General features: G+C 40.9%; 1 protein-coding gene across 1 annotated transcript; it reads left to right on the forward strand.

The window, feature by feature from the left end:
* The first annotated feature begins 6,764 nt into the window (after window positions 1-6,764).
* Window positions 6,765-13,822, forward strand: LOC134048808 (von Willebrand factor D and EGF domain-containing protein-like). Its single transcript, XM_062500847.1, has 5 exons — window positions 6,765-6,957; window positions 9,662-9,757; window positions 11,548-11,652; window positions 12,058-12,153; window positions 13,713-13,822. The coding sequence occupies exons 1-5, from the start codon at window positions 6,765-6,767 to the stop codon at window positions 13,820-13,822; spliced, it is 600 nt and encodes a 199-aa protein (XP_062356831.1).
* Window positions 13,823-14,137: the final 315 nt, after the last annotated feature.

Genomic DNA, 14,137 nt, shown 5'->3' on the forward strand with positions numbered 1-14,137 from the left:
AGCTAGTTTTACTCTGGGACGACTCAGTAGTGTCTGCTCTGACTTACGGCAGCATAAGTGTGTATGGGAATTATGATACATTATCAACTATATATATATTAAATAATCAATATTACTTGATACTGCAGGAAGCTGATTGATATAAAGCTGAATTCTGTAAAATTCACTGCTCAATATTAGGAAAAAAACCCTATCATAGAATTAGTATTTAGCCTCTTGCTTTTCTTCCTGAAGTTAATCAGGATGAATTGTGAATATGGACTTTCCACTTCAACTAATTTACAGAACATTAATTAGGCCCCTCGTATTTATACTGTGCACAGTACTGTGGCATCTGAGTTATATCCAATAGTTACACCAAGTACTATTTAATAACTGTTTTCAATTAATATTATGCCAGATTTCTTTGAGGGAAAAATACAAGACTCCATGACCAAAAAAAAACCCCATATTTATTTCTGAGAGACATGGCTGAGAGCTCATGAGTGGTGAGAAAATCAAGATCTTTTCATTTATTTGCTAGTCAACTTCATGCAATACAGAAAGAAAAGCCAATGAGAAGAGGACTATTTCAGCTTGGCTTTGATGGTATTGTGAGATACTGAATCCTCTGAACTCCAGGCTGAATAGAAACTCAGAATAACCTTGACGGTAACCTTGCAGTATCATGACTTTTATTTGCCAGAATATAGGGTCTCATACTATAGTACTGTCAAAACCAAAGAGATTTTCCAGGTTTTTTTGCTTTTTAGATGGCTCTGAAAGAAGCTGGATGTGATACTTAAGTGTCTTGCAGTCTTGCTTTATCAGGGTTTTGTTCCTTAAGGGACATTTTTGAATATTAATCATAGGTTTGGGATTCCACTAATAGGTATCTGCTCAGCATGTTTCAGAGGGTGCATCTACAGAATGGGGCTGATCTCAACACCTTTAGCATGAGCAGAAAATTCCTTAATTATGGTGATACTGGCCTTAGCTTTCAAGTTAAAACACAAATTTTTCACCCCGGTTGCAGGGACTAATCAAGGTGGCCCACAGTGGAATATTAAGGCCTTGTTTTATAAAATTGTAATTTTTGAAGTAATGTTTTGTACTTGTGAATCAGATAAAGAGTTAATGCCTCAAGAGGAACAGAGTTAAAGGAATAAAGTAGGTATTTATTAAAAGGTCTTCAAAGGATACGTCTTGGGCAGTACAAGATGGACTCAAGATGGACAGTGTGTCACAAATTTTCACATTTTTTAAAGTTTTGGTCCATTTACTTGCTGGAGTTAATTGTCCAATTACAGCTTCAGGTTACAAAGTCCCATCTTCCCAGACTGCTCTCCTCAATGCGCTGTTGTTTATACTCTTAGGGCCTGAAGCTGCAATGGTGTCCTTGCTTCTCAGGCTGGAAAAGGATTATTTTATATAACTAAACTGTGAGGAGAACTTGCTAACGCTTTATATGAAGTTCAGAGTCACACACAAAGGCAATACAAATTCTGAAAAATATAAAACTCAAGGCATCAGAGTCACTGGGCTAGGAGCTCTGTAGAAATCGAAGGTTTCTTAGCTTAGACATCACCAAATTATCCCAAAAGATAGAACCAGATCCAGCAACAAATTAGGGTTACTGTTGAAAGCTGTGCTATTTGCCAAGCAGCAAGACAGGCCTTGATCTTTTTTCTCAGTACTCCTTTAAGGGGCAGAAGTAATGTTGTTTCTTTTCCCATCAGGCAATTTACATCCAAGATTCAAAAGAGGGAGTAGTGACCTTGACTTGCATAGAACAAAGCTTCAGAGTTAAACTGTTTCTAGTGAGCCTGGCTGGTCTTTTGAAAATATTCTTGTATTGCTTTGGGTTACACAGAGTCCACAGGCACAGATTTATTCTGCACTCTAATTGCAAATGCCTACATAAGATGGCAATCTGAGAGATTTATAACTAATTGCAATGATTGAAGTTTTAATTCTGAGGTATCTCACTAACATATACCTTGTTCATGTTTCTATCTAGTAAGTAAGATAAATCTGTGAACAGGAACTTCTGTGCACATCAGTCTTGTGGACTAAAGATCATGTATTAAGAGTTTGTTCTTATATGAAGAAAATTACTTATTAGAATAATGTTTTGAAGTTCATACAGGGCTGGCATCATTTGGATTAATGTATTCATTCCATATAAATTAAAAAAGGGTTTCCTATTATGGAACCAGGGCTAGGTGCATTAACGGGGACAATCTGTATGTGCAATCCACAGCGGCCCCTGATTTTGGACACAAAGAAGAGTTGAGGATGAATGTTTGTACATAGCCTGTACATGTATAATATTTCTGCTCACCTAATTCACACATGGGCATGTTTGAAAATAAACCCATTTATCATTTTCCTTCTTTTAGCAGAACTAGAATAACTTTCATTCAAATGCTAGTGAAGCCCAATTGCACTGGAAGACAGATCAGTATTCAAGCTGTCAACAAAGAAGACTGATGTTGGTCATAAGTCCTGTTATCTGACAGCCCTGATGTGGGCCTGAGTTGAGATACAGCTGTGATCAATGCTACTTAACTCTAACATTACCTGATGGCTCATCTACATGTGGTAGAACAGAGACCAAATTATGCTGAAAAGCACTTTTAAATGGGATTGGTACCTGTGATGTGACACTGACAAACAAAGCATCATCTTTGGATGACACATCTTTTAGATGTACTTTAGTACAATGCAGCAATGATTGTGCCAGAGCTTGGAAGTGCACACACTGCACAGGGCTAGTAAGGAGGCAGCTGTGTAATACACCTTCTAATGTTACCTCTCATCCCAGCAACTCTAGTTGATTATTGAGATACTGACATTTTATTAGATGGTTGTGCATCACCTCCGCACAAGCACCCTCTAAGGTTTTGTATCCCAATTTTTATTGTTTCTTATATTTCTTTATTGTTGAGAGGAGGTTGTGCTGTATTGCAGCTGGCTGGATCATAAATTCCCATGGCAGTTGAAGATCTGAGGCTGTAGTTCCTGAATATCTTTCACACTGTAATGAAACAAAAGTCTTTGAAATAGGCAAGAGACACAGGCATATGCTCTAAGCTGACCAGAGGGGGTGTCTTCCCACAGGGCTGTTGGGGACCCCAACAACCTTTGTACCTGCTTTGCCTTACATGGAGCAGAATCCCAGACTCCAGGTGAGCAACCTTATTCTCATAATAAGGTAAATACCACTCCACAGAGTACCATAACTCTGATGGTAAAGGAGAGTTCATTTCTTCCCTGTCTTCTTCTTTGAACTGGACAGCAGTGTCCCTCTGGAGACTATTACATATTGCTATGATACAGTATATCAGAAAGATGTTGGCACAAAAATGAGCCTGTGAATTTGCTACTGCTAAAACTGCCTTTATTTTGGTTTTATTTTGCAAATAAGTGTTAAACATGGCCTTTACGACAAAAATGAGTGAATCCAAATTCTCTTTGTCTAACTTTCTGATTAAAAACTTCATTACCTGCTGGGTTGTTTTGGTTTGTGGGGTTTTTCTGGTTGTGGTTCTTTTTTGTTTTTGTTTTAAATCAGATTGTACTTCTAAGGCTAAAGTATGTTGGAGGCCTGGAAGCATTTCTGTTTTCAGTGAGAACCTCTGTTAACATGATTCAATCATTTCTAAATGCAGACATGCACTCAGCAAATTTGATAAGCCCTGAGATGAATTTAGATGCACAAAAACGGTGAAGCAGCCTAATCCTTCCTATGGAAGATAAGGTTTAAACAAATTTACTTTATTCAATGAAACACCTGGGCAAGCTTATTTAATATAGTCTTTGCATAATTATTCCCTCTGACGGGGCACTTTCCATATTTCAAAATATGATTGCATTCTTTGGTATTAATTATTTTAAGATCCTCAAATCTCTCAAGGAGATAAATAAAAAAGGGGGTCTTAATTAACCTGAGCCACCAAGAGTCATCTTTCTGGAATAGAGAAGATGGGATATGAAACTGGAAATAAATAGTGCTTTAAAAATTATGAATAATGAAGAATAGCTCTTAAAAAATCTGAAAATAGTTCTATATGGAGGAATTGTTGCTAGACATTAATATCAGAAAGGCACACTTCCACATAAAACTGCCTTATAGAGGAAAGACAGTGATGGAAAAAATACTTCTGTGAAGAAATCAATTGGCACAAAATTATTGACAGAAGTCAAGGAGGTGCAAACTTATGATATACCCAGAGAACAGTACAGCCCAGAGTCAGCATCTTCAGTTCTTCTCTTATTTTACTCTTATGGGGATGGCATAAAGAAAGCTATTCCTTTTGGGAAGAATTTATTCCACAATATATTTCTGGCAAGTAGTTTTACTAAAAGTGGTATCACTGCATAATCCTATTACTCCTGTCCTTGCAAGAAGGAATACTGCACGTGAAAACAGGAGACCCTGTTCTCCTTACCACAACTGGAACTGCAATAGGAATGGGGTTTGGATGTTCTTATTCTAGATGGCAAATCAATGCACTATGGCAGCTTGTTCATGAGTAATTAAGTCACTGGGGCTTTTTACTTCATCATTAATATTTGAAAGGATACTTGCTATGTGGGTTTGCACAGGACACATGTAATTGTATATATGCATCCTCCAAACATTGCTTTGGTTGCCTAGGCACAAGCAAGAGGGAATTGTGCACGGTTTAGGCAATTATTCAGCGTTGTAATTTCAGCTTACTCTTGTTTAATCATTTGATGGTGTTTTGCTACTTCAAAGTCTAAATGCAGTCTTGCAAAGATAATGTGCCTTAACCTTTGCAACAAGCCAGACAGCAGCTCATGCTATTGGCAGCAGATTTGGCTTGTATTCTGCTCCTGCTATGAACCGTATGTTCCACGCTCTGTAGGTGTAAAAAGGGATTAAAACCAGTTCTACAACAGAAGCACCTTTGACTTTTATTCTGTCAATTACAAGGCAATCACATGAATTTCCAGTCAAAGTGAAAGCAGTTAACAAATCATACCCCTATTTTATCCAGTAAACAAATGAAGCTGTTTTATGCCACTTGTGAGTGGCATAAAGTAATTCAGAGTCAGCACTCACAGTTGAAAACAAGACTTGGTTTTTCCCTTAGTTTTTCAAAAGCATGAGGTTTATTTCACTTTTCTGTAGACACTTTGTGTAAGTGCTTATAACCTCTCTTTTTCACTATTGGTCATTCCAACTCATCTGAAAATATTTTGTTAGGCTGAATCTTGGTGTTGAAAGTGTGTCTTTTCTCTTGGAAACCTCTGGAATTATAGGAAAGGCTTGTGCAATATTGGAAATAATGAGAGAAAAAATGGTTTTTGATCATTTATGTGTGTGTTCTTTGCAACAAAAATATTTTCATGATCAAATTGAAATATACTGCTGTTATGTCACAGAATTGTGTTTGAGACATTCCGAGAGACAGCATGACAAGGAGCAAGTCCAGAGCAGAGCAGCCAACATGCTCAGAGGCCTGGGGTGTCTATTCTATAAAGTTAGACTGAAAGCTGTGGCTGTTCGTCCTGAAGAATATAATGTTTTGGGAAGAATTTAGAGTACCTCCCAGTACTTAAAGGGCCCACAGGTGAGCTGGAGAGGAACTTTTGACAAGGGCATGGAGTGACAGGACATGGGCAAATGTCTTCAAACTGAAAAAGAGTAAATTTAGGTCAGATGTATAGAAATTATTTACTGTGAGGGTGGTGAGGCACTAACACAAGTGCCCAGAGCAGCTGTGGATGTCACATCCCTGGAAGTGTTCAAGGCCAGGCTGGATAATGCTTTGAAGCAGAAGGTGTTCTTGTTCATGGCAGGGATGTTGGAACCAGATGATTTTTTTAAGGGCCCTTCCAAACAAAGCCATTCTCTGATTCCGTGAGACCCATATTCCTCTCCTCTGTCAGGTGGCAGTGAGTTCAGTCCATCAGTCCTCTCCCTAAAACCATCCTTTGAATATCCTGTCATGATATTCACATATGACACCTTTAAAGATGGAAGTGTATGGAAATCAGAGTCTGTAGGCTCTCGAGCAGGGCAGGAGTTCAGAGCTGTACTGTCCTGGAAGCAGTGGCAGGGCCAGCAGATGTTTGGTGTGCCAGCAGGCCAGGTGCTAAGGTGGGCTCTTTGTCCAACGTATCGTGTTGGACACCTGGTGGCTGGTCCTCTGCTGTCAGAGGAAAAGACCTCTGAGAAGGTCTTTTCAGGTTGGAAAAGACCTCTGAGAAGATCGAGTCCGGTCTATGACCAAACCACCACTAAGTCACTATGTGCCACATCCAGTCTTTCCTTAAACACAACGAGGGACGATGACCGCTGCCCTGGTCAGCCCATTCCAAAGTCCAGAAACTCTTTCTGTGAAGAAATTCCTCCTAGTGTCCAACCTAAACCTCGCCTGGTGCAGCTTGAGAGTATGTCCTGTTGCCCTGTTGTCGCTGGTTGCTCGGGAGAAGAGGCCACCCCCCCAGCTGGCTCCAGCCTCCTCTCAGGGAGCAGCAGAGGGTGATAAGGTCACCCCTGAGCCTCCTCTTCTGCGCACCCCCGGCGCTGTCGGCGCTCGGTGACCGCGGGGTCAGGGGCGCTCGGGGGGCTCCCACCCGCCGTGACACGGCACGGGGGGCGGCGGGGGAGGAGGAGGAGGAGGAACGGACTGAGAGGGTAAAAGCGAGAGGACCGTGGAGGAGCGGGGCTGAGAGGGGAGCGAGCAGCGGAGAGGAAGCGGGAGCGGAGCGGGACGAGCTGGCCGAGCGCGGGGCTGCCCTGCCGGGCCATGGCGGGGCCGCTGCCGTGCCCGTGCCTGTGCCTGTGCCTGTGCTTGTCCTTGTCCTTGTCCTTGTGCCTGTGCGAGCTGCGCCCCGGCCCGGCCCCCGCCTGCAGCCCGCGCTGCCGGCACGGCGGGCTCTGCCTCGCCGACGGCTCCTGCCTCTGCTCCAAGGGCTACGAGGGCGAGCGCTGCCAGCACGGTAACGGGGGAGGATGCGCCGGCTCCCGGGGCGCCTGGAGCGCCGCAGGGACGGGGACGAGCACCGCGTTCGCTCTCTCTCGTGCCCGCCCTCCGGAGAGTAATCCCTCCGGGAAGCTCTGAGGAGCTCGGGCTTGGATCTGGTGCGGGAGGAGGGTAGGGAGGTGCTAAAGAAGGCGAGGTGGGAGAAGAGAGTTAGGACACCCTTTGGTAAGGTGAGGCAGTGGTAACACACTGACGGAGCACAGCCAGGAGCCAGCGGGAGAGCCCCGCGGTAGTAAGAGACCCCGCTGTCGGAAATGGCCGTGGGTACACCGAGAGCTTTTTGCCAATTGGATGCTGGGTAGGAGGACAGGCTTTGGTGTTTTATTCCTCCTACTGCTTTAACTGCGTGCTTAAATCCTTCCCTGAAAGTATTTGAAGAATCACAGGGTCAGTCAGGTTGGAAGGGACCACAGTCGGTCATCTGGTCCAACCTCCCCATCCGAGAGCACAGTGCACAGAATTTGCATCCAGATTGTCCTTGAATGCTGTTGGAGTCTTGACAGCATTCTAAGCCACAGCAACATTCAACTGGTATCTCTAGGTGCAATTAGTCAGGATTAGTCACTAACAGAAACACCAAAAGAGTGTGTAGGAAGTAGGTTACTTTCTGGATTTCTTTTTATTTAGAAAACATTATGCTTGTAAAAGTACTGTCGTTTACTTCCCGGATGTCACTTGATGCACAGGATCATTTGTACTTCCCATTTACATGGTAGGAGACATAAAGCTAGGGTGGAGTCTGTTCCTGTTGATTTCCATGGAGACACAAAGCATTTTTGAAAATGCCACCTAATATGCAAAAGAAAACATCATGAAGAAGAGTTTTAGTTTAAACCCTGTTCAATGTAACATGTTAGATTTCTAATTTTCTAATTTTCTTGTTTAAAAGTTTAGCCACAGAGCTTGTGGCTATTAAATGCTAAAAAAATCACCCAGTGTCAGGAGTTCCTTTGCTTTGTATGTTGTCTTTTGTGAAGAGGTGATAAAATTGTACAATATTTGCTCTAATTTTCAATCTCCTTCATTTAAAATGTGGTGGGGTTTATTTTAACTCTGAAATCAGACGCTGGAAATTTCATTCAGCACTGTAATCATTCATGGAGTGTTGTTTCATTTTGAGGCTGAGGCTAGCAGGTGGTGACAAATGAACTATAGCTAATGTGCTGTGTAGTGGAGATTAACAACTCTGCTCTATGAACTATGCTGTAGGAACTGCTGGTTACTAGACATTTTCGGGGAGAGGTGGAGAGGCAGATTGGTTCTTGAACTAGTGAGGTGGACTGTCTGGAACTGTCAAGGAAATCACTGAATCGTTGTGCTCCTAAAGTCATCATTGTAGGAAAAAAAATTGGATAAATGAAGCTTCATCCCTTGTTCTGTCAAGAAAAGAAAACCTGAACACTGTGTGAAATAACACAGAAACAAAATTTTTCTTAAACTGGGAGCTCTTTTATGGCACTTCCAAAGAAATGAGAGCATCTGGTTAGAGTCATGGAAAGCTGAGCACTGGCTGGGTTGTTTTTTTTGTTTGTTTGTTTTGGTTTGGTTTGGTTTTTTTTGTACATCTCTGTCCTTTCTTTGCCTGCTCATACTCATTCTGCAGGTACCAATGTGAATAGTCCTCTATTCTTCAAATGGGTTTCTTGAGAGCGCAATTAATATATGAGGACAAAATCAGGATTGTATTACTAATTGTTCATCTTTTTCATACTTTTCACCCATCCAGTCAAAGAATAAGTAGAGAGCTCATCTCACACTAGCAGCTCAGATGAGACTCCCTGAAACAGATGGATTTCTAAAACCTGTGTGTGAATAAACAAATGCTTTCTCAGACAGCAGGGCTGATTCAGGAATGATTTGGACTAGCAAAGAGTCTCTGTGATAGGTAATTTATTTGCAATCTGACTGGATTTACCCAGAATTTTACAAATCAAGATTTTTATTTGTACCTTATCAAACCTGTCCAAGCTGTCAGCAATTAAAAAGTTGCAGGATTTGTGATGATCATAGATGCTTTTCTCCCAACAAATGATTAGAGTTAGGAGAAAAGTTGCATTTACCTTGGATACGTGCTAAACAAACACTTTACATTTCAGAAAAGTTTCTGAAAAGTCAGCTGAAGCAAAAAAGGGGAAAGAAGAGTGTGGGGGAGAAAGAAATCCTGACTTACATCTGGATTCATTTTAGAGAAAAGATATAAGGAACAGAGCATATAGTTTTTCTGAAGAGAAACATAGGAATCCAGTAAAAAGTCTGGTATTTCATCTTAAGAGTCACATGATGCTTCTCCAGTTACAACATCTTTTTATTAAATCATTTCTTATCACCTATTTTCTTACCTTTCTCCCCTTCAGTTATCAAAAGCTTTTTTGGCAGTCCAGCTGTGTTCCTTTTTAAATATGGGTCTTTCTTCTGCCTGTTCTGTCCAGGCCCAAAACATTCCTTAATTGTGACTGCTTAAAAGCTTAGTATGGTGGAGTGCTTTCTGTGCAGGGAAATTATTTCACCTTATGTAAGATGACATGGCAGATATATCTTAGAAAACATGAAGACAAACTGATGAAAATATGTTAATGTGCACATTTCTTATGTGTTTAAGTAGTAACTTTAGTAAGATTCATCAATATTTATTCAGCCTTTCTTTGTTGTCTGTCTTACAGCTACATGTTATCCAAAATGCAAAAATGGGGGAGAGTGCCTCCGACCTGGAAAATGCAGATGCCCACCTGGGTATGGGGGTAGATACTGCCATAAAGGTAAGACCCAAGGAAGCAGCAGCCTGGAAAGTCAAGGAGTTTGAAAGCAGACTAAATTAATTTAGGATGCCTCAAGTCCTGGATCTAAAGCACTTTGAAATAATGATCTTAATTCTGTAAATCTCTGACCTTACTATCAAGACATGCATGGCCTAGAGGATCTGCATGCTTGCAGGAGGATGGGATGGAGTACACATACTGAAATATGTTGTGAGAATCAGAGCGAATTTTTTGCCTTAGAAAAGATCCTTTTAACATGCTACATAAATATTCCATTTAGCTCTATAACAGCAGATTTTTTTCTAAATAATTTATTGAGATGGCTTGTATAGATACATATTTCTGCATTAAGTGGTTGAAACTTTTATGTAGTGTCTGCAAGATGGTAACATTGATGGCCAGTCACTGAGGATATGTATGGCAATGTATTGTTGAGAGGTTAATTGGAGATGACAGAGAAGGAGTAGCAAAGATGAATTTTTATGGTTTTGTTTAGCCTTTTGAGCACACGTATGTATTAGAAAAGTTAATCCAAGAAAACGCTGTACAAACGTACAAACTTGTGTGGGGCAATGTGCTATTATAAAATCCCACAAAATCACAGACTGGGAGAGGTTGGAAGGGGTCTCTGGAGGTCATGATTTCCATGCTCCCTGCTCAAGCAGGGCTACCTATAGCCAGCTGCTGAAGGCCATGTCTTCATGGCTTTTGAATAGCTCCAAGGACAGAGACTCCACAATTCCCAGGGCAATCTGTACCATGTGAGCATTTGGTCACCCTCACTGTGAAGACCTGCTGATGATTTTCCTGTCCTTAATGTGGCTAGAAATAGTTTCCAGAGTCAGTTCTTGTATTACCTCACCAGGGGCTGAGGCGAGGTAGACCAGCCTGTGATTCCCTGGGTCCATCTTGCCCTTCTAGAAGACTGGAGTAATATTTGCTTTCATGAGGTCGTCATGCACTCCTCTGTCACCGTGATGGATCAAATACAATCAGTATTAAATACATTAACTTATGTTGTGTGACAAAGTAATATGCAAACAAACACTGACATTTTCCAGCTGTGCTGGACTGACTTGCATGTCCTTGCATGTTCAGTATTTGTGCCAAAAATCTGTTAGCTGAAATTGTGCTCAATACTTGTGGTTGAACAAGAGATTTGGATATTTTATCTGCAAATTATCAAGCAGACATCCAAACTGTCCATCTTTATAATGAAGGATAGTTGTTTCTCCTCAATACAGTCAGTGAAGGTGGTATATAATGTACATTCATACTTGTGAAAGGAAGCGTTTGTACAGAAAAGTGAATGTTCTCTCCACAGTTAATATCAATCATATGTCTGGCATAAATAACGCTTCATTAATGAAGCCTTCAAGGCTTTGATGTGTACAACAATTCTGAAATGAGGAAGCTAACTCAAGTATTTGGCCTTTGAGAAGGCACTGCTTAACTTGACTATAGTCAAGTAATATCCTCTTCTTCCTCTTATTACTTGTAGGTCCTGTCAGGTAAGCAACGATGCAAATCCTTAACCACATGTTATTGGCTTACCAGCTGTGGTTTGGCAGGTTTGATGCCAGCATGCATGTTAGTAGTTCCTGTGGTGTAGCTGATAAATAGTGGTGTTACTGGTGAGAAGTAGAAAAGTGCCTTGCTCTGAACAATTGAAATTTTAGTTTTTGCAGATGTGATAAAACAAGCAGTTGATGCCAGAAGAGCTGTTTAAAGACAATTATTTGAAGTCCTATGCTGCTCCTGAAATGCCTGGTGTATGCTGTCTTCCACAGTAAGCTGTGAAGGAGGCTGTCAGAATGGTGGGGAATGCATCTCTGTCAACGGAGTCGTGAAGTGCCTTTGTGCTTCTGGCTGGACAGGATCAAGATGCCAGGAAGGTGGGTGTCTACATTCATGCAAATATTTATATTAATTCTATAACTTCTAAAATTATTAAGTCACTAAAAGTATGGAAATTGCATTACTGCAGAAATGAGTGACCTACATTATGGGTACTTACACAGATAAAATAGTGTGAAAATATTTTGCATTTAGGTGTACAATTGTTCACATTGTGCGACAGTTCACCTTTAAACCAAGATTCATAAGTCAGTATACCTATAATTTTTTTCCATTTCCATGGTCCTGGAAATGCTTTTGGAGTTTTACCAGTTGAATATCTGGCCTAGAAAAGAATGTATTTTGCCATTTTGACTTGTATCATCCTGAATCTTTCATTCTGTCAGGATTCTTTTACATCAGTTTTATAAATCCTGCTGGCTTACCCATTCTTTTTCTTGTAGCAATTTGTCCTCAAGGTTGTCGGAATAATGGAGCTTGTGTGGCTCCTGGGATTTGTAGCTGTCCAGCTGGATGGGTCGGTAGAGCATGTCACTTAGGTAAATGATTTCTGACATTTTTCATTTATCCTTTCCTCTGCTTGTTTGATTTACCAATCAAAGTGTTCAAGTCTTCAGGGCTGAACAAAGCTTCCAAGGAAAGTATCTTAGAATAGTAACTGAGAGCTGCTTCCAAATACTGGGGCTCTTACAAGTATGCATAGGGAGTAGATGGCTGCTCACTTTGGTCAGAAACTTTTCCACTTTGAAAGAGATTCAGATTTTGGTTGTCACCAATTACTTGGTATATTTTGTTGGTATTTCTGAAATATTATCTGTAAAGTGAGACCCCAGTATAAGGAACTGAAAATTACAGAAGTACTATTGCTACTGGTGTGGGTTAGAAGCTTCATTAAATTTTATAGACATGTAAAATTGAAACTTGCTTCTCACTTTGAGGAGAAGTTTTTAGAAGCAATTCCATGTGTTCTTAGAACTCTGAAAGCTGCCTGTAATCAAGATTAGTACTGACACTGTTGCTGAACAACCAGTTCCATTTTCACAAACTTTGTGTCACAAAAGCAGGTGATTATAAGTCTTTAATCTATGCTTCTTGGCCCTTGTATGCTTGCAACAGCACTTCCCTGATGCTAAAGGCAATAATCCTGAGACTACAAAAGGACAGGGTTTTTCTGTTTGCTTTCTGGGAAACTGAAAAACCCTTATGCAAACACTGGTTTTGAACTGGATATTGTGGGTGCAGGGTCTCCAGATTTTCTCTGATTCTGATATTTTGGCATGGCTGTGGGCATGGCTGTGGCACTAAATCAGCTACTGTTAGTTCTACAATATATATGGTCAAGCAAATATTGACAAGTAATATTTTGTTATTTCCATTGACAGCAAAAATGCTTATCCTTTATATTCATCAGTGTATTGAGATAGAGGGTGATAGTAAAAGCCAAGTGTGGGACTTGCAGAGAACTTACAGAAGGCTTATCTCCCTTCAGTAATGTAGTAATGGCAGAAGTGTTCAGGTTCTTGATGTCAAAATAACCACTGCTCCCAAACTAACTCAATCTGCATCACATTTGACTTCTTTGTGTGTGCATGCTCATGAACAAATTGCAGCCCCTGGCTCGTCAGCTGAACTGGTGTGTAGCAGGAGGCAACTGAAGCTGAGCCCACTCAGCCCTCCTCTGCTCTTGTGGGGGAAGAGGAGGGCAGTGTGTGAGATGCTGCTAGGATGAGGTGGCTGTTTCCTCATGGGTGTGGATCCAGCACTGGCTTGAATAAGTTTCAGCAGGAATTTTTATTGTTCTCTCACTTTTATGGGGGCATCCATCTCAAAAAGAGCCTGTGTCTTAAAGAACAGAAATTATAGTATTTTAAAAGGGAAATGGAGCATGAATAAGACTAGATGTACTGTGCCTGTATTCCAGTGAAGGCCACGATGCCATAAATTGAGAGACATTGCTTTTCAGTTCTTCCATTATGCTTTTATTTATACTGTCCCAGTGCAGTCACCAGGGAACAATTCTACTACCACAGTGAGACAAAAAGAAAAATGATCCCATGTTGTGCAGAAGACATGCTGTGTATCTGGTGTCTCATTTCAGCTGTATGTAAACTGCCCTGCCAGCATGGAGGGAAATGCATCGCTCCAAACGTGTGTAGGTGTCGACTGACATACTCTGGGCCACAGTGTACAAAGAAAAGGAAGGAATGAAGCAACTTCAGCCAAGATATGCTGCAATTTTTTTCATGTAACTATACAGAGAGCAAGTCTGCAGCAGTGGGGAACCTTAAAATAAACATGGTAACTTGATTTCAGACAGCTTTTTGTCCTCACTATAATAAGTACATGCTTTTCTATATGAAAGGAAGGTATTGCTGTTTGTAGGAAAGTTGTTACAAATACCCAACTATGTGTAGTGTATAACACGTTTTCTCCTCATCTTTCATAAGCAGAGGTATGATGCCTTGGTTGATACAGCTGACCTTGAAATAAAATTTTCTTCAAATCAAATACTTCAGAATGCAT

This window comes from Cinclus cinclus, chromosome 1 (genome assembly GCF_963662255.1).
Source record: "Cinclus cinclus chromosome 1, bCinCin1.1, whole genome shotgun sequence".
NCBI lineage: Eukaryota > Metazoa > Chordata > Aves > Passeriformes > Cinclidae > Cinclus > Cinclus cinclus.

Excerpts from the sequence above, each read along its gene's own strand:
- LOC134048808 (XM_062500847.1), top strand. The coding sequence starts at position 6,765 with ATGGCGGGGCCGCTGCCGTGCCCGTGCCTGTGCCTGTGCCTGTGCTTG. Across the intron at positions 11,653-12,057 it reads AGGATCAAGATGCCAGGAAG|CAATTTGTCCTCAAGGTTGT; the intron begins GTGGGTGTCTAC and ends TTTTTCTTGTAG. Across the intron at positions 12,154-13,712 it reads CGGTAGAGCATGTCACTTAG|CTGTATGTAAACTGCCCTGC; the intron begins GTAAATGATTTC and ends GTCTCATTTCAG.